Source organism: Canis lupus, chromosome 21 (assembly GCF_048164855.1).
Source record: "Canis lupus baileyi chromosome 21, mCanLup2.hap1, whole genome shotgun sequence".
Lineage (NCBI taxonomy): Eukaryota > Metazoa > Chordata > Mammalia > Carnivora > Canidae > Canis > Canis lupus.
In genome coordinates this window covers 43,718,429-43,745,221 of record NC_132858.1, presented here as the reverse complement: position 1 = coordinate 43,745,221, position 26,793 = coordinate 43,718,429, and the positions used below count along the sequence as shown (strand labels likewise).

At 37.9% G+C, this 26,793-nt stretch overlaps 1 protein-coding gene across 1 annotated transcript in view; it reads right to left on the bottom strand.

Moving 5' to 3' along the window:
• Positions 1 to 281: 281 nt before the first annotated feature.
• The window catches only part of DLD (dihydrolipoamide dehydrogenase), a 31,145-nt gene continuing 4,633 nt past the window's right edge, over positions 282 to 26,793 (bottom strand). Inside the window, exons 3-14 of the mRNA XM_072791579.1 lie at positions 20,250 to 20,329; positions 19,690 to 19,758; positions 18,822 to 18,891; positions 17,159 to 17,259; positions 16,622 to 16,765; positions 16,140 to 16,241; positions 4,515 to 4,705; positions 3,723 to 3,893; positions 3,219 to 3,408; positions 2,250 to 2,387; positions 1,130 to 1,219; positions 282 to 1,038 (exon numbers count right to left, since the gene is read on the bottom strand). Of these exons, the coding sequence (XP_072647680.1) occupies positions 973 to 1,038; positions 1,130 to 1,219; positions 2,250 to 2,387; positions 3,219 to 3,408; positions 3,723 to 3,893; positions 4,515 to 4,705; positions 16,140 to 16,241; positions 16,622 to 16,765; positions 17,159 to 17,259; positions 18,822 to 18,891; positions 19,690 to 19,758; positions 20,250 to 20,329 (1,412 nt within the window). The 3' untranslated portion in view covers positions 282 to 972. The remainder of the gene's footprint in view (positions 1,039 to 1,129; positions 1,220 to 2,249; positions 2,388 to 3,218; positions 3,409 to 3,722; positions 3,894 to 4,514; positions 4,706 to 16,139; positions 16,242 to 16,621; positions 16,766 to 17,158; positions 17,260 to 18,821; positions 18,892 to 19,689; positions 19,759 to 20,249; positions 20,330 to 26,793) is intronic.

Below are 26,793 nucleotides of genomic sequence, written 5' to 3'. Positions count from 1 at the left end.
ATCGACAGAAGACAGATTAAATTTTCCCATATGAAAAATAAAATAAAAATAAATTTTCCCATATACTGTGTCTCCAAAAGTGAACGCTCCACAGTTAGTCGGTATCGGTAAAACAGGTGAAAGGGTAATGACCTTTCAAATGCCTAAATGTTGTCCTCCAGTGTGGTAGAAAGATACATCCAGGCCAGAAGAGGAATAATAAAGAAAAGTAAGAAGATACACTACAGGTAGTCATAAAAGAACTAGGACCATCTGGACATCCACTCAAAACAACCAGTAAATGAATATTTAAGACTGTTTATTTCTGTATTTTCATTCCCCGTTGTAATACATTTGTGTCTTCATTTAATATATGAATTTCACAGATCTACCTCCTTAATTTGGTTAACTGCCTACAGACTAGACCTCAATGGGTCCTTAAAAATTTAAACATAAATTCTACCTCTAAACTGCAAGAATTTGGAGATTAAATAAAGATGTGAGAGACCATCATTTATTTACATCATTTTGGTTTATACATATTTTAATCTTACTCTAATGATTAACTATTTCCAATATGAAAACCAAGTTTAAAATAACTTGGTCACCTGGCTTCAAACACAGCTGGTTCACATACTCTACACCAGCTCCATCACATAAGTAAATCCAACTTTACAATAGCAGGGATAAAAGCTACGTAACATAAATTCAGTGAAGTTGAATCTTTCAGAAAATGCATGAAAATAAGGGTTGAAGAAAATTTTCCAGGATACTACGATAAGTAGCTTTTTTCTGCAATATTAATGCACTGAAACAAAATATTAAATTTATTTAAAATAGATGAGATTATTCCATTCTGTCCAAACCTAGTAAAGCCTTCCAAAAGTTTCATAATTCAGTCCTAAAAATTCTTGGAGACGTGAGCATTTCCTGTACAGGAATGTGACCTCCACAAAGCTCCCAGGAAATTTCAGAAAAATATAATCTTCTAATTTAAAAGTTGATTGATTTGCCGAATGATGCAGCCAGGTTTGCTTCTCTAAAAGCTTCTGATAAGGTCTGCAAGGGAAGAAATTTAAAATTAAATACCAAATATCTGTGGGTGAGAAGAAACTTGTAGCCATTAATTCTGTATATTGTCAATAATTACCGGATGCGCATGGCAGACTCTGGCTATATCTTCACAGGATGCTCCATACTCCAGTGCAAGAGCAGCTTCATTCACCATTTCACCAGCTCCCTTTAAAATAACAGACCAAGTAATTTTCTTCCCGTGGCAAAAACAACAAGCTAACAGGATTCACAGTTTGAGCAGTTAACTGTCTCCAGTCAGGAAAAGCTTAATAGAAAAGGTGGCACAGAAGTGAAGAGTCTGGGCTCTGGAGCCAGCTGGCCTGGATTCAAATCCTACCACTTCCTCAAGTGTAACACTCTGTGTTTCCCTACATTTATTCACTTCAAAAATGGAAGAGCAACTCCTGCCTCCCAGAATGGTAAAATTAAAATGGTTATTGCATGTATACAGAGAAGAATGTATTAGAGAGTAAGTAATGTTTTATCATCATCATGTCAGATCCCTAGGGCAGGTGCGTACTGCAGGTTCGGTGGTAGGAAGGGCTTCCCTTAGGAGGTAACATTTGAGCCCAAACCTCACAGGAGCCAGATGTACAAAGACCTGGAGGCACAGCATTCCAGGCAACAGGTCGTACAAGAACAAAAGCTCTAGGACAGCCCGGGTGGCTCAGCGGTTTAGCACTGCCTTTGGTTCTGAGCCTGGAGACCCAGGATCGAGTCCCATATTGGGCTCTCTGCATGGAGCCTGCTTCTCCCTCTGCCTGTGTCCCTGCCTCTCTCCTTCTCTGTCTCTCATTAATAGATTTTTTTTAAAAAATCTTTAAAAAAAAAAAAAAAGCTCTAAAATGGGAACATTTGCCTGTTAGGAAACTGAGCAAAGGGGCATGAGGCAGGGAATTAATGAGGTCAGGAAGGCAGACGGGACCAGTTATCTGTAACAGCTTGCAGTGGAAAAGGGCCACTGGAGAGTCTTCAGTGGGCACAGGACCTATTTCAAGAGTTAGATGAATGTCAGTTGCAGGATGGAAAGCAGATGATGTGATGGGCCAGCCTCTGAGCATGCTGCTGGTCACCTTATCAGAAACAAACTTCTGCTGGTAAATACTAATCCCAGCATGTAAAGAGCAGGTGGCCTAAAAGTAAATAGCAATGCTTTCCAGAAATAGTAATGGGATTTGGGGTTGTATGATACTCACTGGTCCCAGAATGTGTGCTCCCAACACCCTATCCGTTGATTTCTGCCCCAGAATCTTCACCATGCCATCTGTGTCCGCATTTGTCTTAGCTCTGCTGTTAGCAGCAAAGGGGAATTTCCCAACCTTGTACTCAATGCCCTGTGAGAGACAGAAGAGGAGAACCTAGATAAACAGAAAAACACATTCCTGCTGGTGAAATCATCTACCATTTATTTTGAACATAAATCCTAAGAAGGCAATTCTTCGGGGATCCCTGGGTGGCTCAGCGGTTTAGCGCCTGCCTTTGGCCCAGGGCGCGATCCTGGAGACCCGGGATCGAGTCCCACATCAGGCTCCCTGCATGGAGCCTGCTTCTCCCTCTGCCTGTGTCTCTGCCTCTCAATCTCTCTCTCTCTCTCTCTCTCTCTCTCTCTCTCATGAATAAATAAAATCTTTAAAAAAAAAAAGAAGGCAATTCTTCAGAGTACATGGAGGGCAAGACCAAAACTGCTTACTCATGAAATACATTTTGTGTGCAAACAACAAACAAATGCAAATGTCAGTCTATCTGGGTGTATTTCAAAAGAAAATATAAAAGCTCTGGAATTAACTAGTTTGCAGGCAAGTGAACGATTTCCTCTGCATTACTAAAAAGGAGAAAAATATAAAATGTTCTACAGGATTTCAAAATGCATTAATGCAATAATAAAATGAGTCACAGGGCAGCCCTGGTGGCGCAGCGGTTTAGCGCCACCTGCAGCCCAGAGTGTGATCCTGGAGACCCAAGATCGAGTCCCATGTCAGGCTCCCTGCATGGAGCCTTGCTTCTCCATCTGCCTCTCTCTCTCTCTGTGTGTGTCTCTCATGAATAAATAAATAAAATCTTTAAAATAATAAAAAAATAAATAAAAAATAAATAAAATGAGTCACAGCCACCAGTGTCATTAACTCATGCACTGGAGTTACAGCTACCCCTGCATTCAGAATTACCTCTTCTTTCAACTGCTCTTCTGATTTGCCAACCCAAGCAACTTCAGGGTGGGTGTAAATCACTGATGGTACACAGTTGTAGTCAATGTGCACAGCACCGCCAGCCATTCCTTCAACACAGATAATGCCTTCATCCTCTGCTTTGTGAGCCAGCATTGGACCAGCAACCACATCACCAATAGCATAGATACTACCACAGAGATGAAAAGAAACACAGTGAACCACTGCCATCACAGATATTCATCTTCATTATGCCATGGTAACAAAAGTTTCTAGTTACTAAGTACCAAAAAAATATATAATATACAGCTCCTCAAACATCTCTGAGTTCAGGTTCTCATCTTGGGTAATGAAAAAAAATGCAATTATTTTTGTTCCCACATACATGTCTACTGTTCTTCCCCAAAGCCAGTGCATTTAAACATGGTAAAAGTCTTATTTTTAAGACAGTGTTTAAAATAAATGTTTAAATTTTTGAAAATGCAAATAAATTATCCAACTTACTTTGGAATTTTAGTTTGGAATCTGGTATTGACTGGAATTCTACCTCTAGGATCTAGTTCAATTCCAAGCTCTTCTAGTCCCAAGTTCTGAGTAAAGGGTCGTCGGCCAATGCAAACCAAGAGTACGTCACATGTGATAACCTCGGCTTTGCCACCAGAAGCACCTTCAATACTAGATGACAAACAGTATGTCACCGTTAAAGTGACCGTTAAATATGCATGGACACAAACAGCTGACAGAATGAGACCTGTAAGACCTGATGTTTCCCAAGTGTTGCTGACACTTCTAACAAACAGGAGTCAGGCAATAAAAAAACTACAAATCCTCTAGAGGTCTATCATTAAAACCTCACAATTACAGGTAGAACAGCACATGTTAATAACCCAGGTCTTAAGTCAGAAAGATCAAGCGATGGCTCTGCCCGTCACTTACTATGTGACCTTAACTAAATAATTTCATCATGTTATATGAGTAATAAAGAGAACCAGGCACATAGTAAACAATCCAGTATTACTGATCTCCCCATGTATCTAATAATACTGAGTTTTGTGAAACGTTGAGAGTTTAAATATTTCTGATTGTATACTATGAGAAAGTAAGAACACTAGATTAATTTTCCTAGCATCAACTTAATCATGAATTTCAAAGGACTGATTTAATAAGCAATATGGAGTTACACTAAGCAATAAAATGGCCCTAGGTTGTAACAAACTTTGATTCTGAAAAAAAGGAGTATTTTTCTTAAGCACACAGATAAAGATATTGTATCAAAAGCATATGCAGCATACTTACGAAACATCAATTTTTCCATCTGACTTCTTGGTAGCACCAGTAACTTTTGTATTCAATTTAAATTTAAATCCTTGTTTTTGGAGGATGCGTTGAAAGTTTTTAGATATCTCCATATCAATTCCGACTCCACCAACATGACCTAAAAACTCAACTGCTGTCACATCTGCACCAAGTCTCTGCCAAACTGAACCCTGTAATAATTTTTAAAACTCATAAAAATAAAGGTTTCTATAGCAAATATTTACTGACTGAAGCATCATAAAGAATTTGTCAGATGTTTTTCTTTAATATGTCCCTGTCAGAAGCTCTGAGGTTTAAAATGAACAGTGGCACATAAATATGCTTCATATATTACATGTATTCATTTTTTGTTCATTCCAGCAACATTTATTTATTGAGCACCTACTATATACTAGGCACACATCGATGAATGAAATGCTGCCCCCAGGGGGCTTATACTCTGGTAGATGAGGCAGATAAGTAGAATTCATGGAGAGGTTAGTAGAGCGCTCTGAGAAAATATAAATCAGGAAGCGGAACCAGGACTGCTGGGAGGAGGAAGGCTGTAGTTTTAAAGAGCATGGTCATCGGGGAAAGCTTTGCTGTGAGTGACGTGTGTGCAAAGACTTGAAAAAAAGAGAGAATGAACTACACAGGAACTGCTGGAGGAAGAGGGGAACAAGTGGGAAGGAAGGTCTTGAGGAGAAAAAGCCTCTTCCTCCTACTAACCACTGGTATTTATAAAATGTTAAACTGGCTTCAGATTTTATTTTCTCAACAGAAATGTGCTTATTTTTTTCATTCAAATTATAACTTAAAATGTTAAAAACCAGCATGCAGTTTAACAATTATAACTTCAGGATGCCTATCTGTGAAATCAGCAAGATGAACATAATTTTATAGCATTATATAAAATATGAAAAACTATGAATCTATCCTTTCCAAGAATTTGTACTAAAATCAAATTTTAATACAATTGTATTAAAATCATCCAGTAATTTAACATAAGAGGTTGACCTTTCCAAGTAGATTTATGCATTGTTCTGAGTTTTGGGAATGAGAGCTGAGTCAACTAAAGGCAGTACGGTGGCACTTAAAATCCAATCACAAGCAAATACAAAAATTAACTAAAAATGAATCATGAACCTTATTGTGAAACCCAACACTATCAAACTTATTGATGAAAATGTAGGAAAGAATCTTAGTGACCCTCACTTAGGGTCATGCAACACTGTGAGAGGGGAGGGGAGGGGAGGGGAGGGGAGGGGAGGGGAGAGGACCACATCAAAATCAAAAAATTCTCCTCTTCTAAAGCTAATATTAATACAGAGAAGCCACAGACTGAGAAAAAAAATATTTGCAAAATCTCTATGATAAAGGACTTATATCCTTTGCACAAAGATCTCTCAAAATAAACAAAAAAAAAAACCCTATTAAAAAAAAAAAACAGACAAGATAAACAGGTACAGCACAAAAGACAATGCAGAGATGGAAAAATAAGTCCATAAAAAGATCCTCCATATTATGAGCCAGTAGAGAAATGCAAATTAAAACCCCTAGGAGATACTACTACACACATCACAATGGTTCAAATTTCTAAAAAGGCACCACTACTACTGCTGGTCAGGAAATACAACAGCAACTTACAGGGCCTGTGGCACTGTACACTTGGCAAAGCAGAGCTCCTCAAAAGGCTAAACACAGAACTCCCATTCCATGCCTAGGTATCCACGCAAGAGAAATGAAAACAGATGTCCAGACAAAACGTTCACAGCAGTATTAGTCATAAACAGTCCTGCAGTGGAAATGAGCCAAATGTCCATCAACCAATGAATGGATAAACAAAATGGGCTACAGCCACAGAACAGAGTATCTGGCTCTCAAGAGCTATGGAGTATATACATGAACCCTGAGAGCATCATGCTAAGCAAAGAAGCTAGAGACATATAAGTCCCACATATTGTATGAATCTCATTTAAAGAGAAGTCCAAAACAGGCAATTCCACAAAGAAAGAGGGTTAGTGGTTTCCAAGGCCTGCAAATGGTAGGAATGTGGAGTCACTGCCAGTGGACATGGTGTTTGTTTCTGAGAGGACAAAAATGCTCTGGAATTAAGACTGTGGTGACAACTACACAACTTTGTGAACATACTTTAAAAAAAAAATCATTGGGGATGCCTGGGTGGCTCAGTGGTTGAGTGTCTGCCTTCAGCTCAGGGCATGATCTCAGGGTCCTGGGATCAAGTCCCATACAGGATTCCCTGCAAGGAGCCTGCTTCTCCTTCTGCCTATGTTTCTGCTTCTCTCTGTCTCTCATGAATGAATGAATAAAATCTTTTTTTTTTTTTTTTTTTTTTGAATGAATAAAATCTTAAAAAAAAAAAATCACTGAACTGTACAACACTTTAAATGGGTGAAGGATATATGAACTATATCTCAATGAAGGTGGCAAAGACACACTCCTCTGAATCTAAACTACAAAGTAAGAAATAGTAGGAGTATGTTGAATCAACACTGTACACATGAAACTAATAATATATTCCATTACAACTCAACAAAAACAAGAGGGGGAGAAAAAAAGAACATGTGGTATATATACACAAGAATACTATTCAGCCATAAAAGAGAACAAAAATCGTTTGTGACATTCCAACAACAAAAAGAAATAATAAGAAAATGGGAAATGATAAGCAGCAGCATCTTGAACTCAAAGTCAGGAACAAGAGATCCCTGGGTGGCTCAGCGGTTTAGCCCTGCCTCCAGCCCAGGGTGTGATCCTGGAGATCTGAGATGGAGTCCCACGTCGGGCTCCCTGCATGGAGCCTGCTTCTCCCTCTACCTGTGTCTCTGCCTCTCTCTTTCTCTGTGTCTCTCATGAATGAATAAATAAGATCTTAAAAAAAAAAAAAAAAAACAAGTCGGGAACAATGAGCAGAGAGAGAGCTAGACAAATGTCTTCCTCTTTAGGAAAATGGATTTCAAAATCCTTAGAGATAGGAAAACTCCGGTAGTAACTACCAGATATTATGTCAGGCTTTGTGTTAAAGCTTATTAGATATCAGACACTGGGTTAAGTGTTTTATATCTATTACCTTACTAAATCCCAACAATAACCCTATGAGGCAGTTACTCTTACTAGAATGGGGATTTTTTTATGATGAATCAACTAGTTCAGAGCAGCTCACTCATTTAACAAGGACACAGTGTCATTAAAAGGCAGAGCCAAAAATTCAAATTTAATTATTTTTTTTAAAGATTTATTTATTTATGATAGACATAGAGAGAGAGAGAGGCAGAGACACAGGAGGAGGGAGAAGCAGGCTCCATGCTGGGAGCCCGATGTGGGACTCGATCCCGGGACTCCAGGATCGCGCCCTGGGCAAAAGGCAGGCGCTAAACCGCTGAGCCACCCAGGAATCCCCCAAAAATTCAAATTTAAATCTGATTCAAAACCTACATTCTTTTTTTTTTTTTTAAGATTTTATTTATTTATTTATCCATGAGAGACACTGAAAGAGAGGCAGAGACACAGGCAGAGGGAGATGCAGGCTCCATGCAGGGAACCCGACGTGGGACTCGATCCCGGGTCTCCAGGATCACATCCTGGACTGAAGGCAGCGCTAAACCGCTGAGCCACTCCGGCTGCCCCAAAACCTACATTCTTAAGCACTACATTAAAGTGGTATGGAAAAAGGTTAACTATGAAAAAATAAAAAGATGGTCACATGACTAATCTTTATGAGAAAGTAAAGAAGTACAGTGCGTTATCTCCATTAAGCGGTTAAGCTTAAGCATCTGCCTTTGGCTCAGGTCATGATCCTGGGGGGTGGGGGGAAGGGGGAAGCCCTGCTTCTCCCTCTGCCTGACACTCCCCCTGCTTATGTGCCCACTCTCTCTAGAGATCAAATATTTATAAGCAAAATTTTAATAAAATAAAAAATCTTTATAAAAATAACCAAAAGCAAAAATGCTGAAATGAAAGAGAATTATGGCTTCAGGATATTATTATACTTACCAAAAAAAAGAAAGTAAAACTATGTTATTCCTTTTTCTTGCTCATTTTATCCACCCAGGAGTATGATTTTCAAAGTGGAATGAACAGGGTATGAAATACTAAGCAAGGTAAGAGAACTAGTCATTTTTGATAAGTTAACTCTCCAAACAAATCAGATCATAATTTGATGACAGACACACTGTTAGTCAGTGAACTTTGCCAACTTAATTAGTATAAGGGAACTGTCAAATGAAGCCAGACTGGCAATAAACTGCCTAACATTTTCAAAAGGGAAAAGAATAGACTCTGGAAAATAGACTCTGAAATGTGGAATAGAGGTCAACCCCTGCTAAATACTAGAAGAGATGATTAAATAGCTGGTTTGATAATCATTAGATACTACCTCAAGTCTTCCAAAGAGGTCATACAAACTATTTTCTGAAGGCTTTTCTGGACTGGATAATAATATAGGGTATTTTTATCACCGAAGTCTTCAATAAAAAAAAAGAAAGAAAGAAAATCTCATATCCCTTAGATGAGATGGATCAATGGAGATTTAAATATATTTATAAACAGGTTAAAAACTGTAGAGTCAGATGGCTTTCAATACTTCATACTGACATGAAAGACACCAGAGACGGTTTCATTAGCCAACTTATATATAAGATCAGATGATAGGCCAACATGCTTTTAGTTAACATGCTTCCCACATTTATGAATTACACACAAGAAAAGGCAGTTAAGTGTAAGGATGACCGAATCAAGACAGAGACTGGAATAATGGGTACAAGTGAGCCTTAGGTTTAAACAAGGATAAAGGTTCAAAATCCTTTATTTGGGTTTATTTACTTATTTAGGTTTAAAAACTAAGAATTCCTCAAGCAAAAGATGTGAAGTTTTCAACTAACTATAAGCTCAATTAATGCTTTAAAAAGGAAAAAATAATTAAACTGATCCTGAAGGATTACATTAAACAAAGTAGATTACATATCAAAAACAAGTTCTCGGGACACCTGGGTGGCTCAGCAGTTGGGCCTCTGCCTTCCGCTCAGAGTGTGATCCCAGAGTTTTGGGTTAAGTCCCATATCAGGCCCCCCATGGGGAGCCTGCTTCTCCCTCTGCCTGTGTCTCTGACTCTCTCTGGTGTCTTTCATGAATACATAAAATGCTTAAAAACAAAAAAGTAAGTTCTCTCCATTATCCAGAATATTATGCTTAGTTTTCAACACTATTTCCAAGTGACCCTGACTGACTAGACTGGATCAGAAGGATGACAACATAATGGATGCTATGCTAATCTACAAGATCTGGGTAAGTAACATTAAGGAAAGCAAGAGAGATTGAAATATGAATGACACTCAGTCCCTGCCTTCAAGGAACTTATGGTCCTGTAGGAAAGGCAGACATAAACAAATAAATGGAATATACTGTTTATTAATTAGTAGCTGATACAAAGATGCAGACATATAGTAAAGACTCAAAGACAGAAAGACTTGCGCTTTCTCCAAAAAAGACGAAGTCTGGGCTAAAAAGGTAACACCCAAGCTGACTTCTGAAAGGTATTTATTAACAAATGTTTACTCAGCAATAATAATAGCTAACGTTTGACTATTTAGTATGTATCAGCCACTGTGCTACAGGCTGAAAATGCAGTCAGTGAAACAGCCATGATCTCTGCCCTCAGGCAGTTGGTGATTTAATGAAGGAGAGAAAAATGAACAAGTACTATCAGTTAAGTGAGATAAATACTGTAGCAAGTACAGGTGCAATGGGACGCTCAGCAAGAGTTACTACCTAAGGGCATGTGGGGTAGTCCAGGAAGGTTTTGAGAACACAGAGACTGGGAGAGGAAAGCATGTTCCAAATAGAAGGCCTACAGATAAAAGAGAGGGTGCAGCTAGTTCAGAAACTGGTATTTCACTATATCTAGAACATAGTTTGAGAGGGAGAGGGGCTAAAAACAAAGCTGGACTGAGCCAGTGCCACATCACACTGGCCTTTCAACAACATTAAAGATTTTGGATTTATCCTAATGACTATCATTAGTTATTGAAGGATTTTTAGCAAGAGAGACAGGCTTATGTTCGTGTTACAGGAGAGGAGTTCAGCCACTCTGGGGAGATTAGAAAAGGATGAAAGAAGTCAGAGAGTTAGAGTAAGAAATGACACTGGCCCAAAATGGGATCAAGTAGATGTGTCAAAAGAAGCAGCTATATTCATGAAATACGGGTCTTGAAGCATCATGTTAGGACCTGCTGACTGGCTTCATATGAGGCACGATGACATGACACAAATCATGTGTAATTCCCAAACTTCCAGCTTATGCTTCCAGATGAATGGCAGTATGACTCACTGAGATGAGAAATATTAAGAAATAGTTTTTGTTTATTTGGGGTTGAAAGAATGAAGAGGAAGAAGGAAAGGTTAAGTTATAAATTTACTGAACCCAGCGTCTGTGAGACCTGTAAGTAGAGATGCTGATGGGTGCTTAGATATAAAAGTCCAGAAGTGTCCAAGATGGCAGCATAGAAGACTGAATTCACCTGCCACAGACAGATGGGGTTTACATCTACATTACACAGCACCTCCTGAAGAACTGAGGAATGACTGAACAGCTTCTGTACAACAAAGGACAGAGGGACCATGCAGAGAACAGGGGGAGACACAGAGAGAGAGAGGCAGAGACACAAGCAGAGGGAGAAGCAGGCTCCATGCAAGGACCCCGATGCGGGACTCGATCCGGGGTCTCCAGGATCACACCCTGGGCCAAAGGCAAGCGCTCAACCACTGAGCCACCCAGGCGTCCCGGAAATCATGTCTTTGAATAAGACATTAGACTAGATGAACATAACAGATACATACAGAACATTCCATCCAAAACCAACAAAATACATTCGTTTCAAGTGCATATGGAACATTCTCCAGGAGAGATCACATGTTAGGTCACGAAAAAAGTCTCCCCAAATTTAAGATTAAAATCATTTCAAGCATCTTTTCTGACAACTGTAAGTCAATTACAAGAAAAAAAACACCATGTAGAGGCTAAAGAACATGCTACTATACAACAAAGAAAGGAAAAAAATAAAAACACACATGGAGACAAATGAAAACTAAAACATAATGGTCCAAAATCACTGGCACACAGGGAAAGCAGTTCTAAGATGGAAATTGATAGTGACATAGCCAAGAAACAAGAAAAATCTCAATTAAGCCTTACAAAAGAAACTGGAAAAAGAGCAAAGCCCAACATGGGTAAAAGGAAGGAAAAATCAGAGCAGAAATAAATGAAATAGAGTGCCTGAGTGGCTCAGTTAAGCCATGACCTCTGGCTCAGGTCATGATCCCAGCTCCACACAGGGTCCCTGCTCTGCAGGGGGCCTGCTTCTCTCTCGGTCTGCTATTCCCCTGCTTGTGCTGTCAAATAAATAAATAAAATCTTTTAAAAAGAAACAGCTCTCAGTTTGATTTTTGTCTGTTTCTAAAAATAAAATAGATAAACCTTTAGCCAGGCTCAAGAAAAAAAAGAGAGGGCCCAAATAAATGAAATGAGAAAGAAAAGTGAAAACCAATAGCACAGAATTACAAAGGATTGTAAAAGACTACAACGAAAAATCACATGCCAACAAACTGGACAAACAACACAGAAGAAAGCATTAAATTTCTAGAAACATCACCCAAAACTAAATCAGGAAGAAATAAAAAATGAACAGATCAATTACTAGCAACAAAATTGAATCAGTAATCAAAAGCCTCCCAACAAACAAAGTCCAGGACCAGATGGAGTAACAGGTAAATTCTAACAAACATTTAAAAAAGAGTTAAAACCTATCTTCCTCCAACTATCCCAAAAACAGAATAGGAAGCTTCAAATTTATTCTAGGAGACCAGCATTACTCTGATACCAAAACCAGACAAAGACACTTAAAAAAAAGAAAACTACAGAATAACATCCCTATGAATAGATGCAAAAATCCAAAACAAATCTTGGCAACTAATTTCAAAATACCGATTAAAAGGGTGATTCACCATGAAGAAATTAGATTTATTCTGGAGATGGTTCAATATCCTCAAATCAAGGACACCTGGCTGGCTCAACAGTTGAGCGGCTGCCTTCAGCTCAGGGTGTGAACTCAGGATTCAGGGATCGAGTCCCACACTGGGCTCCCTGTGAGGAGCCTGCTTCTCCCTCTGCCTATGTCTCTGTCTCTCCTCCCTCCCTCCCTCTCTCTCTCTCTGTCTCTCATGAATAAATAAATCTTTTTTAAAAATCCTCAAATCAATAGGACACACCACATTAATAAAATGAAGAATAAAAATCATATGATCATCTCAATAAATGCAGAAAGAAACACCTGACAAAATTCAACATTTGTTCATGATAAAAACTCTCAACAAAGTTTAGAGGGAACATACCTCAACATAAAAAAGGTCATATATGACAAACCCACAAATAAGAGCATACTCAATGGTAAAAAAACTGAAAGCTTTTCCACTAAGATCGGAACAAGACAAGGAAGGATGTCCACTCTCAAAAATTTCATTCAACATAGCATTGGAAATCCTAGGCACAGCAATCAGACAAGAAATAAAAGGCATCCAAATTGTAAGTAAAACTGTCACTATTTGCAGATGACATGACACTCTACAAAAAAAAAACCCTAAAAACTCCACCAAAAAACTATCAGAATAAATGGATTCAGTGAAGTTGCAGAATACCAAAATCAATATACATAAATTGGTTCCATTTCTATACACTAATAACAAAGTGGCAGAAAGAAAAATTAAGGAAACAATTCCATTTACAATTGCAACCAAAAAAATAATATACCTCAAGTAAACTTAACCAAGGAGGTAAAAGACCTACACGCTGAAAATTTCAAAACATTAATGAAAGATCTACCATGCTCATAGACTAGAAGAACATATTGTTAAAATGTCCACATTCCCCAAAGCTATCCACAGACGGAATGCAAGATCTATTAAAATATCAACAGTAATTTTCACAGAACTAAAACAAATAATTCTAAAATGCCAGATTTCAAGATCTACTACAAAACAATAATAATCAAAAAAAAAATCTATTAATGGCAAAGAGAGACACAGATCAATAGGACAAACTAGAAAGCCCAGGAATAAACCTATGTTTATATGGTCAATGAGTCTATGATAAAGGAAACAAGAATATACAATGGGAAAAGACTGTCTCTTCAATAAATGGTGTTGGGAAAACCGGACAGCCATACTCCAAAGAATGAAACTGGATCACTTTCTTACATCACACAAAAATATAAACTCAAAGTGGATTAAAGAACTAATTTAAGACCTGAAACCGTAAGATTTCTAGCAGAGAACATACCTAGTAATTTCTCTGACATAAGTCTTAGCAATATTTTCCTAGATCGATCTCCTCAGACAGGGAAACAAAAGCAAAAATAAACTGAGACTACACCAAGATAAAAAGCTTTTGTACAGCAAAGGAAATCATGAAGAAAACAAAAAGGCAATCTAACTTAATGGAAGAAGAAATTCACAAATAATATATCCTATAAAGAATATCAAAAAGAATTTACACAACTCAACATCAAAAATATAAATAATGCAATTAAAAAACAGGCAGAAGATCTGAATACTGTTCCAAAGACATACAAATGGCCAAAAGACACATAAAAAGATGCTCAACATTACTAACCATTACATCAATATGCACATCAAAACCACAATGAGATATCACCTTATACCTGTCAGAATGGCCAGCACTGAAAAGTGAGAAATAATAAGCGTTAGCAAAGACCTGGAGAAAAACAAACCCTCATGCACTATTGATGGGAATGTAAATTGGTGCAGCCACTGTGGAAGACAGTATGGAGGTTCCTCAAAAAAATTAAAAATAAAAATACCATACGACCCAGTAATCTGATGAATATTCACCCAAAAACAATGAAAACACTAATTCAAAAAGATATATGCACCTCTTGTTTAATGCAGCATATTTACAACAGCCTAGATATGGAAGCAACCCAAGTGTCCATTGATAGATAAATGGATAAAGATGTACCTATATATACAGTAGAATACTATTCAGCCATAAAAAGAATGGATTCTTCCCATCTGTGACAACATGAATGGACATGGAGGGTATTATGCTAAGTGAAATGAAGTCAGACAAAGACAAATACCATATGATTTCACTTATATGTGGAATCTCAAAACAAACAACTGAACGAAAAAAGCAGAAACAGACCTGTAAATACACAGAACTAGTGGTTGCCGGAGGTGAGAAGGGAGGAGGGGAGGGGGAGAACTGGCAAAATAGGTCAAAGGGAGTGGGCAGTACAGGCTTCCAGTTACAAAATCAGTGTCATAGGGATAAATGGTACAGCATAGGAAGTAATATAGTCAATAGTATTTTAATAGTGTTATATAGAGACAGATAACAGCTACATTTGTGGTGAGCACAGCAAAATATATAGTCATGGGATCGCTATGCTGTATACCTAAAACTAATATAACATTGTATGTCAACTATACTTCAATTAAAAAAAAAAAGCAGACAGATGAATTTATTCAGGACTACAGTTGTGCCAAGCAGGTGTGTGATGATGCAACAAATAGGTAAGGGACTCAAGAAGAGCAGCTACAGTGATGGACTATGGAGTCTAAGCACATCAGGAAAGCAGTCAAGACAGGAAATGAGAGCAAAAACACAGAGGGACCTAAGGACTAGAGCACCTGATAAAGTTAAACTGCCTATATGTTGAGAATAACTGAGTAAGAGAGGAAAGAATGTTATGGTTAGAATAAAATGTCTGGATTTGTGACTGCAGAAGTAGGAGTTCTTTGTGATACCAAGGTAAAACAGCTCTGACAAAGGATACCTTAAAATGGACAGAAGGGGGGCTCCTGGGTGGCTTAGTTGGTTAAGTGCCTGCCTTTGGCTCAGGACCCTGGGATTGAGCCTTGTGTGTGTGTACGTGTGTGAGGGGTGGGTGGGGGATGGGGTGGGTGTGTGTGTGGGGGGGGTGATGGTCTCTGTTCAGCAGGAAGCGTGCTTCTCACTCTCCCTCTGCCCACCTCCCCACCCCGCCAACTTCTGTGCTCGCTCTCAAATAAATAAAATCTTTTTTAAAAATCGAGAGGTCACTGGTAATACAGGAAAGTCACCAGATGGACAGGAAGGGAGAAATCAACAGGCAGAAAGCATGAAATGGCAAGGTAGTCAGAGAATTCCAATAGTTTGACAGAACTTAAGAGGGATCAAGATGAGGATGGAGGGGGAGGGAAGAGCCAGGTAAGTCATATCTAAAATGCAATTTGCTCAGAATGAGAACAATCTTCTGAATAACTGAAGGGCCATGAGATGTATCTGAAAGACCATCAGACTTTTAAAAAAATCAATTCAGTTCTAGGGAACAGGAAGGGTGGCAGATACAGGGAAGCAGATTTCAAAATAAAAGATTATTCTAATAACTACAATGCTTACATAAATAAGTTATCTTGCAAAGTCTAATGACTAGAAGTATATATGCAAAACTCAATGCTGATCTGCTTGCAATGCTGTACAAAGAATCAAATAGACCATTAAGTCCCTTCCAACTCCATGAAAGCAGTTAGAAAATAAAAAGCATTACTTACCAATTCTACACCTATTACTCCTGCACCAATGACAACCATCTTTTCTGGAACTTTTTTTAAAGATAAAGCACCTGTAGATGACACTATTGTATCTTCATCAATCTATAATAAAACATATACAATCAAAATTATTTGGAAAAACCTACTGATTTATCAACTGACCTCACAAAAAATACTAAGACATTTATTTATTTTGAGGTATCTATGACTTCAATCCATACACTCAATTTTACCAAATCCCACTAAAAACACTCAAAATTTCATCATTTGGTATTTCGAAACAAAATGGTCAGTTTTAACTTCATAACAAATTCAAATTCATCTTAATATAAAGTGTTCTATTTCCAGTCAAAATTACTGCAGAATAAAGACAGCTTGCCAAAGCTGAATGACTGTCAACATATAGTATTTCAGTCAGAAACTTTTCACAGTTCATAAATAGCATGAATAAAGGGAGGTTGTAACACTTGTAAAAAGCATACCGTAATTCCAGGAAAAGGAGTAACTTCTGAACCTGTAGCTATAAGAATGTTCTTTGTATCAATAACTTGAGTGCTGCCATCAGCTTTCTTTGCAGTGACCTGATTTTTGCCAGTTATCTTTCCATATCCATTTACGTGAACAACCTTTATAAGATAATGTTTATAGATTTACAAAGTTTAAAATGATTTCTGTGATAAAAAAAAACATGATTAATAGGGAAAAAAGTACTCTATTAAATAATACATCCAATACAAAATGCTTCCTTACTTATTTAGTAAGGCCACGCATGGAGCCGCAAATATTTGTTCTATATGTCAGGGAAATCCATCTCAGGTTAACATACAGTTTTAAAATAAATCCCTCCAGCAAAAACAAAACAAAACAACAAAACCACCAAAACAAAAACAAAAACAAAACCACCAAAAAAAAAGAAAAACAAACCCCAGAAGCCAAGTTCTAACAGCATCACTCTATCAGCATAATGTTTAATGTGTGTACGTAAAATAAACCAGACGTCTGCACGATAAAACACTGACCTTATTCTGTTTGAATAAGTGGGCAATTCCACCAGTTAAAGCTTTTACTGCTGTACTCTTCTGCTCCATCATCTTCTCCAAATTCAAGCGAACTTCAGACACTGTAGTTTGTTAAACAAATGTTTAGTCCTTTGCTAACTATCTGAAGCAATATATTTTTCACTAATCAAGATGTGGAAAATTTCAGCCTATGCTTACAGAACCGTAAAAAAAGGCAGTATTAAAACTCTTAAGTGTAAGGAGACCTGGGTGGCTCAGCAGTTGAGCATCTGTCTTCAGCTCAGGGTGTGATCCTGAGGCCCAGGACTGAGTCCCACATCAGGCTCCACAGAGGGAGCCTGCCTCTCCCTCTCCTTAGGTCTCTGCCCATCTGTGTTTCTTATGAATAAAAATCTTTAAAAATAAATAAATAAAACTTATAAGTGTAATAACTAATACAAAAATTGTAGCAGGCAAAAAGGCCAACAGCATCATATTCCAATAAATAGAACCTATCATTGTAAAAAGTCCACCTTTGGGAAAAATGCAGTCTAAAATAAACATTATATCCCACTGTGGCAACATGTTCTCCAGACACCTTTTGATGTTAAGTCTAGATGTGATTTAAATAGAAATGGCAAAGTAAAACATCACCTGAATTGTAAATAAAAAGAAACAATTTTATGAAACAACACAAATGCTCATCTGAAAACTTTAAATACAGAAACTTAATATAAAAGTTTACTAAACTGGAATTAATCACTCATATTATTCACAAATCTGAATCAACAATATAAGAATATAAAGCTGCTCAACACTTTGGAAGTGGGATATCATAGCAATTGGCCCATGGAACCAACATGTTATCTCAGAGATGAGGAAACGGAGGCCCTGAGAGATTGGATTGACCTGAGGTCACAGAGCTACAACAGGAAGATGTGCCTACCACGCAGGTCCTCTTGACTAAGCCTGTCTCTTCTTTCCTAAGGAAAGTGGGCTTTGACTCTACCCTACATCCACTTTGATCTATTTGCTTTAGTGTGTAGTATGTATCACCTCTATACCCAGTGGATTGCCTACTATAGCCCATTCTTTCAGAAACCTACTGCTACAAACAAATGAAGGAAAAATACTCCCCCGACCCCTGTATCTTTAAGTTCTTCCTGGAACCTCTCTTTCTGGATATACCTGTAACAACTGGTGAGAAAGAATGAAATGAAAACAGCCCAAAAGGAATGGCAGAAGACATACCAAATTAAACTGAAAGGTCATCTTTTTACACTGTGCTAGTACCCCCGCGCCCTCATTCTTGTCACTACCAACTAAGGTAGACCAACCTACCTACATTCCTTCATCCTTATCTGCCCAAAGCACTCAGGAATCCAGCACCAATTCCCCACCCAGAGATCTCCAGATTTCAAGAAAATTAAAACTCTTCACACATACATATACACACACACACACACACACAGACCTCACACCAAAATTCTCAAAGGAACAGAAGATATCATAGTAAAAATCTGGATTTAAAGCCTTAAGTAAATCTCTCTATACTTTAAAAATCATTTTTTTACCATTTCCTCAATAAAACATAAATTACACACTCATCACACATATATAAAGCTTCAGCCAGAAAAAGCCAAGTATGGCTGGTAATACTGCTAAATATGAAATGTATACTTACTTTCAATTCCCCTAGATGCAAAATCTTTCCCATGGGCCATATGGTAATAATGAGAGTTATTTAATAAAGCCTAAATAGACAAAATGATCAAATGTTGATAAAAAGACGATATACAATCAAAAAACACAAGAAATGACATTCTCTACATGGAATAGTACAAGGAACTACAACAATTCAGTTTCTGTTCTTATGTAATTAATTTAAGCCAAAGAATAATGACATAAAAAATGTTCAACAAGCAGGAATGAAAAACAAAACCTCTTTACTTTAAAAGCAAGGAATAAATACATTCTTCAGGGTGGCAATTGAAAAAGGCAGTCATATCTACACACATAAAACACCTAAAGGAAGAATTTACTACCGATTATCTGTTTCACTGGTAAAGGAAAGCTGAAAAGAAAAAACGGAACAGGGATCCCTGGGTGGCGCAGCAGTTTGGCGCCTGCCTTTGGCCCGGGGCGCGATCCTGGAGACCCAGGATCGAATCCCACATCGGGCTCCCAGCATGGAGCCTGCTTCTCCCTCTGCCTGTGTCTCTGCCTCTCTGTCTCTCTCTGTGTGACTATCATGAATAAATAAATAAAATCTTTAAAAAAAAAAGGAAAAAAAAAAAAAAAGAAAAAACGGAACATGAGAGCCTATTTGAATGGAAAGGCTGGGTATTCTAAGACAAAAAAGCAATTTCAGGAATGTAAGGCAGACTGGTGACAGCACTGTTTAAGCCTTACCAAGGAAAACATGTTTTTCATCAACCACAGTTGTTTATTTTTAGTAACTGTATTAGCCTAATAATGTTCTAGTCCTAATACATTCCTCTAATTGGCAGCTAATGAAGAACACCTCTGCACTGTACAAAACATATGCTCACCTTTGAAGGAATACAACCAACATTCAAGCATGTTCCACCCAATGTTTCATTTTTCTCAACGCAGACTGTCTACAACCAAAGAAAATATTATTTAACTGCACATAACCTGCAGTGTCTCAGTTCACTAAAATTCCCACACATCTGTCTTAATTCTTATACAGAATAAGTTACTGAAGCTGTGTTTGTGAGAATGAAATACAGTCCTTTAAAATTCATCATTTCACAAGTAACGCTAAATGCAGGCTAACCCAAAAGTGAATTATGCTCAAAGACATTTTTGTTTAACATTATGAAACACATGCTTTATTTCTATTACCATAGCTTCTTTGGAATTAGAAGCCAAATGTACAAAGTATAGTGGGGAGGGGAGAATAATGGACTTCACTATTTCATGAGAGCAATGCAACGGGATAACCCTCTTCATTTGTCTCAGGCCTAAATATAACTTATAGAATAAAGAAATTATTTACCATTACTATTTATGTGCAGAGCACTTTGTGAATATGATGAAGTCTTCCCAAATAAAAATGAATCACCACCTCATTTAGTCTAAACCTTACCTTGAAGCCCAACTGGGCAGCTTTAATAGCAGCGACATATCCTCCAGGACCAGAACCTATCACCGTTACATCAGCATCGACTACAATAAAAACAAATTGATATAAACAGTAAATTGCTTAATACTGACCAAAAACAGTGCATTAAAAAAACAAAGTACAAAATAACCAGCATTTTCTACACAGTACTGTTTTATTACTAGGCACTTGACATTCTCTGATGTCCCTGAATATGGCACAGATTTTTAAATTTCATTTTCTATTTGTTCATTATGACATATGGAAATAACTGAGGTTTTTTTTTTGTTTTTTAAGATTTCTTTTAGAGAGACAGCATGCACACACGCATTGAGTAGGGGGAAGGGTGGAGGGAGAGGGAGAGGGAGAGAGAATCTCTAATAGAACTGCCACTGAGTGCAGAGTCTGACTCGGATCAATCCCACAACCATGACCTGAGCCACAACCAGGGAGTCAGACCCTCAACTGACTGAGCCATCCATGAACCTCCACATCTGAGTTTTATATCCACTGTATCTTCCTAAATTCCATGGCGTTTTATTTAAAAATAACAAGACAAGCTAATTAGTGACACTGAAAGACCTATCTATATGAGGGAAAAAGCCTAGGAATTAGACTTCAAATCTCAGCTCTGCCATTTATTAGTTGCATGACCAAGGGACTTAATTTTTCTGTTATGAAGGAACAATAACATTGCCTTAAATGATTAATGTTAGAATTAAAGAAGACAATTATTTGTATAATGCCTTAGTATTCTCAATAAATTTAGGACTGATTACACCGTTTTCAGGTACTTTACTTCTGAGATATATAGAGAAAAAAATCAGGTTCCCTGTAATGGATGGCAAACATGTTTTGAACTTTACGTAAATTTTGTTTAGTGTATGCTAACATGCTAACCAGAACATTAAATGAACTATTCTGGGTATTTACTGTATGAAGATACGAAACTGAAAATGAACTTTGTTATCAGCAGCCTTAGGAATGTAATAATTATAATACAAATGGAAAAGTCCAATTATTCCCATTGTTCTCAAGCCAACTTCAAACAATGCTATAATCAATTTTAAGAGTTAGGAGACAGTCTCCCTTCTCCTCCTCCTCTACTGTCTTTACAACTCCAAGCATTTAACAGTTTATAATACATTTTCACACCTACTATCCTGTTTGATTCTCAGAGCTTCCTAGGAGGGAAAGAATGCCATATAACTGACATTTCAGAGAAGAAACACTAGGTTCAGAGAAGTCAATTAACTTGCCCAAAGTCACTTAGAAAGTGAATGGCAGAGACAAAAGTAAGCTTTTTGTCTTTTGACTACTTCCAGTGGTCATTCCAATATTCAACAGTATTCTATTCTTAAATTTAAGCTATCATAAACTAAAAAAAAATTAAAATTAAAAAATGAACTCATAAACTGGGATGCCTGGGTGGCTCAGTAGTTGAGCATCTGCCTTTGGATCAGGTCATGACACAGGGATTCTGGGATCAAGTTCCGCATCACGCTCCCCACAGGGAGCCTGCTTCTCCCTCTGCCTATCTATGTCTCTACCAGACTCTCATGAATAAATAAGCAAATCTTTAAAAAAAAAAAAAACAAAAAAACAAAGTACTATCAACTAAAATCCTAAAAGCAATAATCAAGCATTGTAATTACTAGCTTTCTGACCGGAAGGGAGTAGTTTAACCTCCTCTACCTTCCATTGCCCTATCTGCAAAATAAAGAATACAAAAAACCTCTTTCATAGGGTTATAATACAGAATAAAATAATATACATAAATAGCTTAGCCTAGTATCTGGAACATACATAGTAAGTACTTGCTATATGAGAACCATATTCTGACCTACGAAGCTAGCAATTTAATTTCTGATCACCCCCCCCCCAACAAAATACCCACCCATCGCCCCCAGGGGATGAGAGTGCTACTTTGATCAAAAAAAACTTTTGCTCTCCTGAAAAGAACCACAGAACTAAAGTTATCCAAGTGAAAAAAAAAAAATCCAAGAACCCTTCCTACTGAATAAATAAAAGGACTGATTCTCCTTGGTTATATCAGATAATAATTAGATAATAATTAGGATTATTCAGTACATAAAAAGATATACAGCTACTCCAATACATGAAAAAAGTATTCCATCAATTTTCACTGATCTATTTGTGCTCTTTGGCTACACTACTTGGTTCCTTGATGCATGTTTAGAATTAAGTATATAATAAAATGTGTATGTGGGACCCAGGAAATTTAACAAAAATCCCCTACCCCTGGACAAGCAGAGTAGGACTAACTCCATTTTGTGCTACACCCGCCATCTCCTGTATGACCCCCCCCATGACCTGCTTATTGCTTAAGGCGCTTCCCCACCCTAGTCAAGCCGCTGAGCACAACCTTACTGGAAATCAGCTCATAAAAATGTAACCCCGCCTTGTGCCCACCAAAACTGCCGCCAATTCCGACCAGAGGGATAGGCCAGTTCAAATGGTCACTATAGGGTAAATTGTGATTCAATTGGCCACCTGCGTGCGGACTGACATGACTGTGCAACTTTCCATGTGTGTTACAATCCCATTGGCCACTAGCCCCTATAAAGCTGCTACGCCTCTTAGCCTCATGGTCCAAGCCCCTGCTCCGCTGTGTCGGGTATACTTGGACCCAAGCTTGAGCTTGTTAAACCCTCGTGTGTTTGCATCGGTGTCGGCTCCTTGGTGGTTTCTCAGATTCGCAATCTTGGGCACAACATGTATTTTCAAGTTTTGAACCAAATGATGTCCTAAACAGTATCCCTTAAATTTGGGTTCTAATTTTTAATACACAGTAATGAAACACAAGCTACAAAAACAGGTTTCGTTGCTGAATTTTCAGCATCTTTTATGATTAAAATATATGTTTATGGAGTAAATTTAAATACAGAAAGGCCAAAACAGTTTAGTTTCATTTCCCAATGTGATCTTAGATATTTTTTTTCAACTATACAAAATGACAGAAATTCAAAACTATTCACCTCTCACTGAAGATACTAGATGTACCATTCCACCAGAATACCACTAACGTGCTAGGGAGCACAGAAAAAGAAGGGAAAAAAATAAAGTCTTTATGTAAAGATCAGTCAGCTGAGAATATAGGAAGGGGTGATTCAGTGACAAACATTCAGAAACAAGCCAGTATTTACAGGATCTCTGCAATATACTTTGAAACGTATAAAAAAAAATAAAATGGACTAATAGATAAATGGACCAACAGATATGCAATATTTTAAGAACAGTCAAATGTTAGTGGAAGAATCTAAGAGTGTTCACTGTAAAATTCTTACAACTTTTCCAAATGTCTGCAATTTTTCACAAAATGTTGGAAAAACCAACCAGCTGGCTCTCACAAGTGAAAATTTACAACACATTTTTCTGACTCACCATCCCCTTGTCAAAGAGCATTTCTCAGTTGGGTTTTCACATACAATTTTAAAAAACAGGATATAGGGGGATCCCTGGGTGGCTCAACGTTTGGCGCCTGCCTTCGGCCTAGGGCATAATCCTGGAGTCCCACATCAAGTTCCCTGCATGGAGCCTGCTTCTCCCTCTGCCTGTGTGTCTCTTCCCCTCTATCTCTCTCTCTCTCTCTCTCTGCCTGTGTCTCTGCCCCTGTCTCTTATGAATAAATAAAATCTTTAAAAAAAAAAAAAAACAGATATAGACAAATAGTACAATGAAACAGACCAAGGACTACCTGATGGAAAATTTTACAAAATTAGCATTAGACTTTTAAGAGTGAAAAAGAAAAACTGAACAGGATATACATACTGATATCATGAGAGGAAGAGGACTATGTTAGAAATAATGGCAGAAGACAGTTGAATAGCAATGTGGATTTTAGGTGGTGGTAAAAGATCCTGAGAAAGCTACCAGGTCAATTCTTTAGAAAATACTGGGGTACAATTAGGGGTGTTTAAACTTCAACAGAAATAGCAGTTAATGCCATGAAATGAACTGAAGGAGAAAAGATAGGAGGGGGGGGGAATATTCTACGAATGTTACTTATTATATCCTTGTGAGGTAAGTAAGCACACCATGTTATCAAGGCTACCACTGAAGTCAAGGTGTCAAGTTACAAATCAATTACAGAATAAATTAGTTGCAAGATGTATACTAAGAAGTCAGTCTGAGATAATATCTACCAATTTGATACTACACTCTGTATCAGGCAGTGAGCTAAATGTTTCATGTTGTCTTATTTAAGCCTCCTCTTGTCTTTATGACACAACTATTATACCTCCATTTCACAGGGAGAAAATAAGGCTAAGAGTAACTAACCTGCTAAGGCTGTCCAACTAGAAAGTGATGTAGCCAGGTTTCAAAGCAAGTTCCTTCTATTCTGAAGCCTTTGCTCCTACACCTTTCAGTTCTAATGTCACCCAAAACACTCAGATGATTCCATAATCTCCAGGGCAATCAGGAACTACAACTAAAATGACAAGAAGCTCCTTCATTATCATAATGAAAGCAACAAATATTTATGAATACCTACCCTATATGGAAGCCACTGCCTTCAATAGCCTGACCTTAGAGTAAGGGAAAACAGGCACATATTGATAAAGCAAGCTTATTCTTAAAATTAAAAAAAAAAAAAAAAAAAGAATAAGAGATATCATAAAGCAGTAATCATTAATTACCAAATTCATTACATGAGTCTAAGAGTTACTTGGTAAGGTTTAATTGTTGTTGGGGGTGAGGGGGCTGTTTTAAATTTTCAATGGCCTTAATCTCCTCCCTATTGTAGTGACTCTTCCATAGTCACACCCCATATTTGTCATCACCCCAAACCACTCAGCTTTTAAAATCTTGAATTCTAATACTTTACTTTCTGATGGTAACCCGACATCCCCCCTAATCCATAAGGGAGAAATATAATAATACCTACATCCCAGGGTTGTGAAGTCAGAGATAATGTATGTCAAGACAGGTACATGAGACACTCAAATGTTTCTTTCCTTCTCAGATCCACCTCTCACTCTCACGGCCTCCAATCTCATTTCCACCCTACACACGGCTATGCCAGCGTTCTTTCACTAAAGTCCGACTCAGACATTACGGTCTCCTCCTACACTGGTTCCCTCCACACCCCCCCCCTTTTTTTTTTCCATTCAACAAACATTTATTAAGTAACAACAACAGTGCCAGGTGCTAAGGAAGGTTTCCCTATCTCTTGTTGGATAAAATCCAAGCTCCTAAATACAGCATCCAAATCTCTTCTCCACCCTCATCACCCACCACATTCTGCTCATGCAGCATCAATACTAAGCAGTTTACGCTTCAGAAACAGTGAATTACTGTTAGCTTACACTCACAGAATTACACTGGTCTACCCATGTATATTCTGTTCCAATCACCTAGAAACAAATGCTGACGGCATGCATTTCACGTTAGATGCTACTCTAAGGTCAAGGGATACCTATAAATAACACAGCCTTGGTTCTTATAATCTAGTAAGAAACAGCAAAAGCATTATAATAAAAACCCCCATCTGCAACCAGAATAAGCTTTAAAAACAAATCATATCTGCTTAAACCATTTCAATGACTTCCAACTGCCCTTAAAATAAAGAGTTAGGGTCTTTCATGATCTGCAGAGATGGTCAACTCCATCTTCAACACACATCAGCCACACTTGACCCTTTTCAGGCTCCTCAAAGGCACTACGCTCCTCCTCACATCAAAATACTCCCACATGGTGTTCCTTCTACCTGGAACACCTCCACCCAGACCACTCGCACCCCAACCCTTTTCAGGTATAACATTTCCTTAGGAGAGAACTATCCATATACACATTTCATAGCTCCCTCTGCTTAGCCTGTGGAGTCTCTATCACAATTACTTATTGGGTGTCTGTCTTCCCAAAATGGACGACAAATTCTACAAAAGCTGCATCTTGTTTGACTTGTTCACTGCTATATCCCAGCAACCAGCCCAGTAACTAGCACAAAGTACATACTCCATATCTGCCGAATAAATGAATGAAGGTAGCAAATGTGAGCGATTAAGTGCTGTGAGTCCATTCCTGTCATGAAATGGAAGGTCCTATCAACAAAAACACACATTACTCTTCAAATTTTGATGAACTTCACTCATTTACATATTCAAACATTTTCCAGATGTTTTAATAGGGACTGTTTATATATAATAAACTTTGAACTCCTCTCAAGGTGGTCTGATCAATCAGTACTCAGTGGAAGCAGCCCGAACAGAACAGAAATTAAAGGTATCGGTTCTCGGGTCAGAAGAATTTTCCCAGTTCTGTCATTTCCTAGTTGGACCTCTCTTGACTCAGCTCCTCCCCTTATAAAATGGGGAAATGAGCCATATGTGTCTTTTAAGATGGCAACAAGGATTAAAGACTACTGGAGACAGAGTAAGCCCTCAGGGATCAGTTAGTACTATTACTGTTGTTGCTGGATACTTACTTTATACCAGGCACCATACTGGATGCTTGTGGTAAAGCAGTAACTAAACCAAACATGGTTCCGGGGTTTATCTAGTCAACA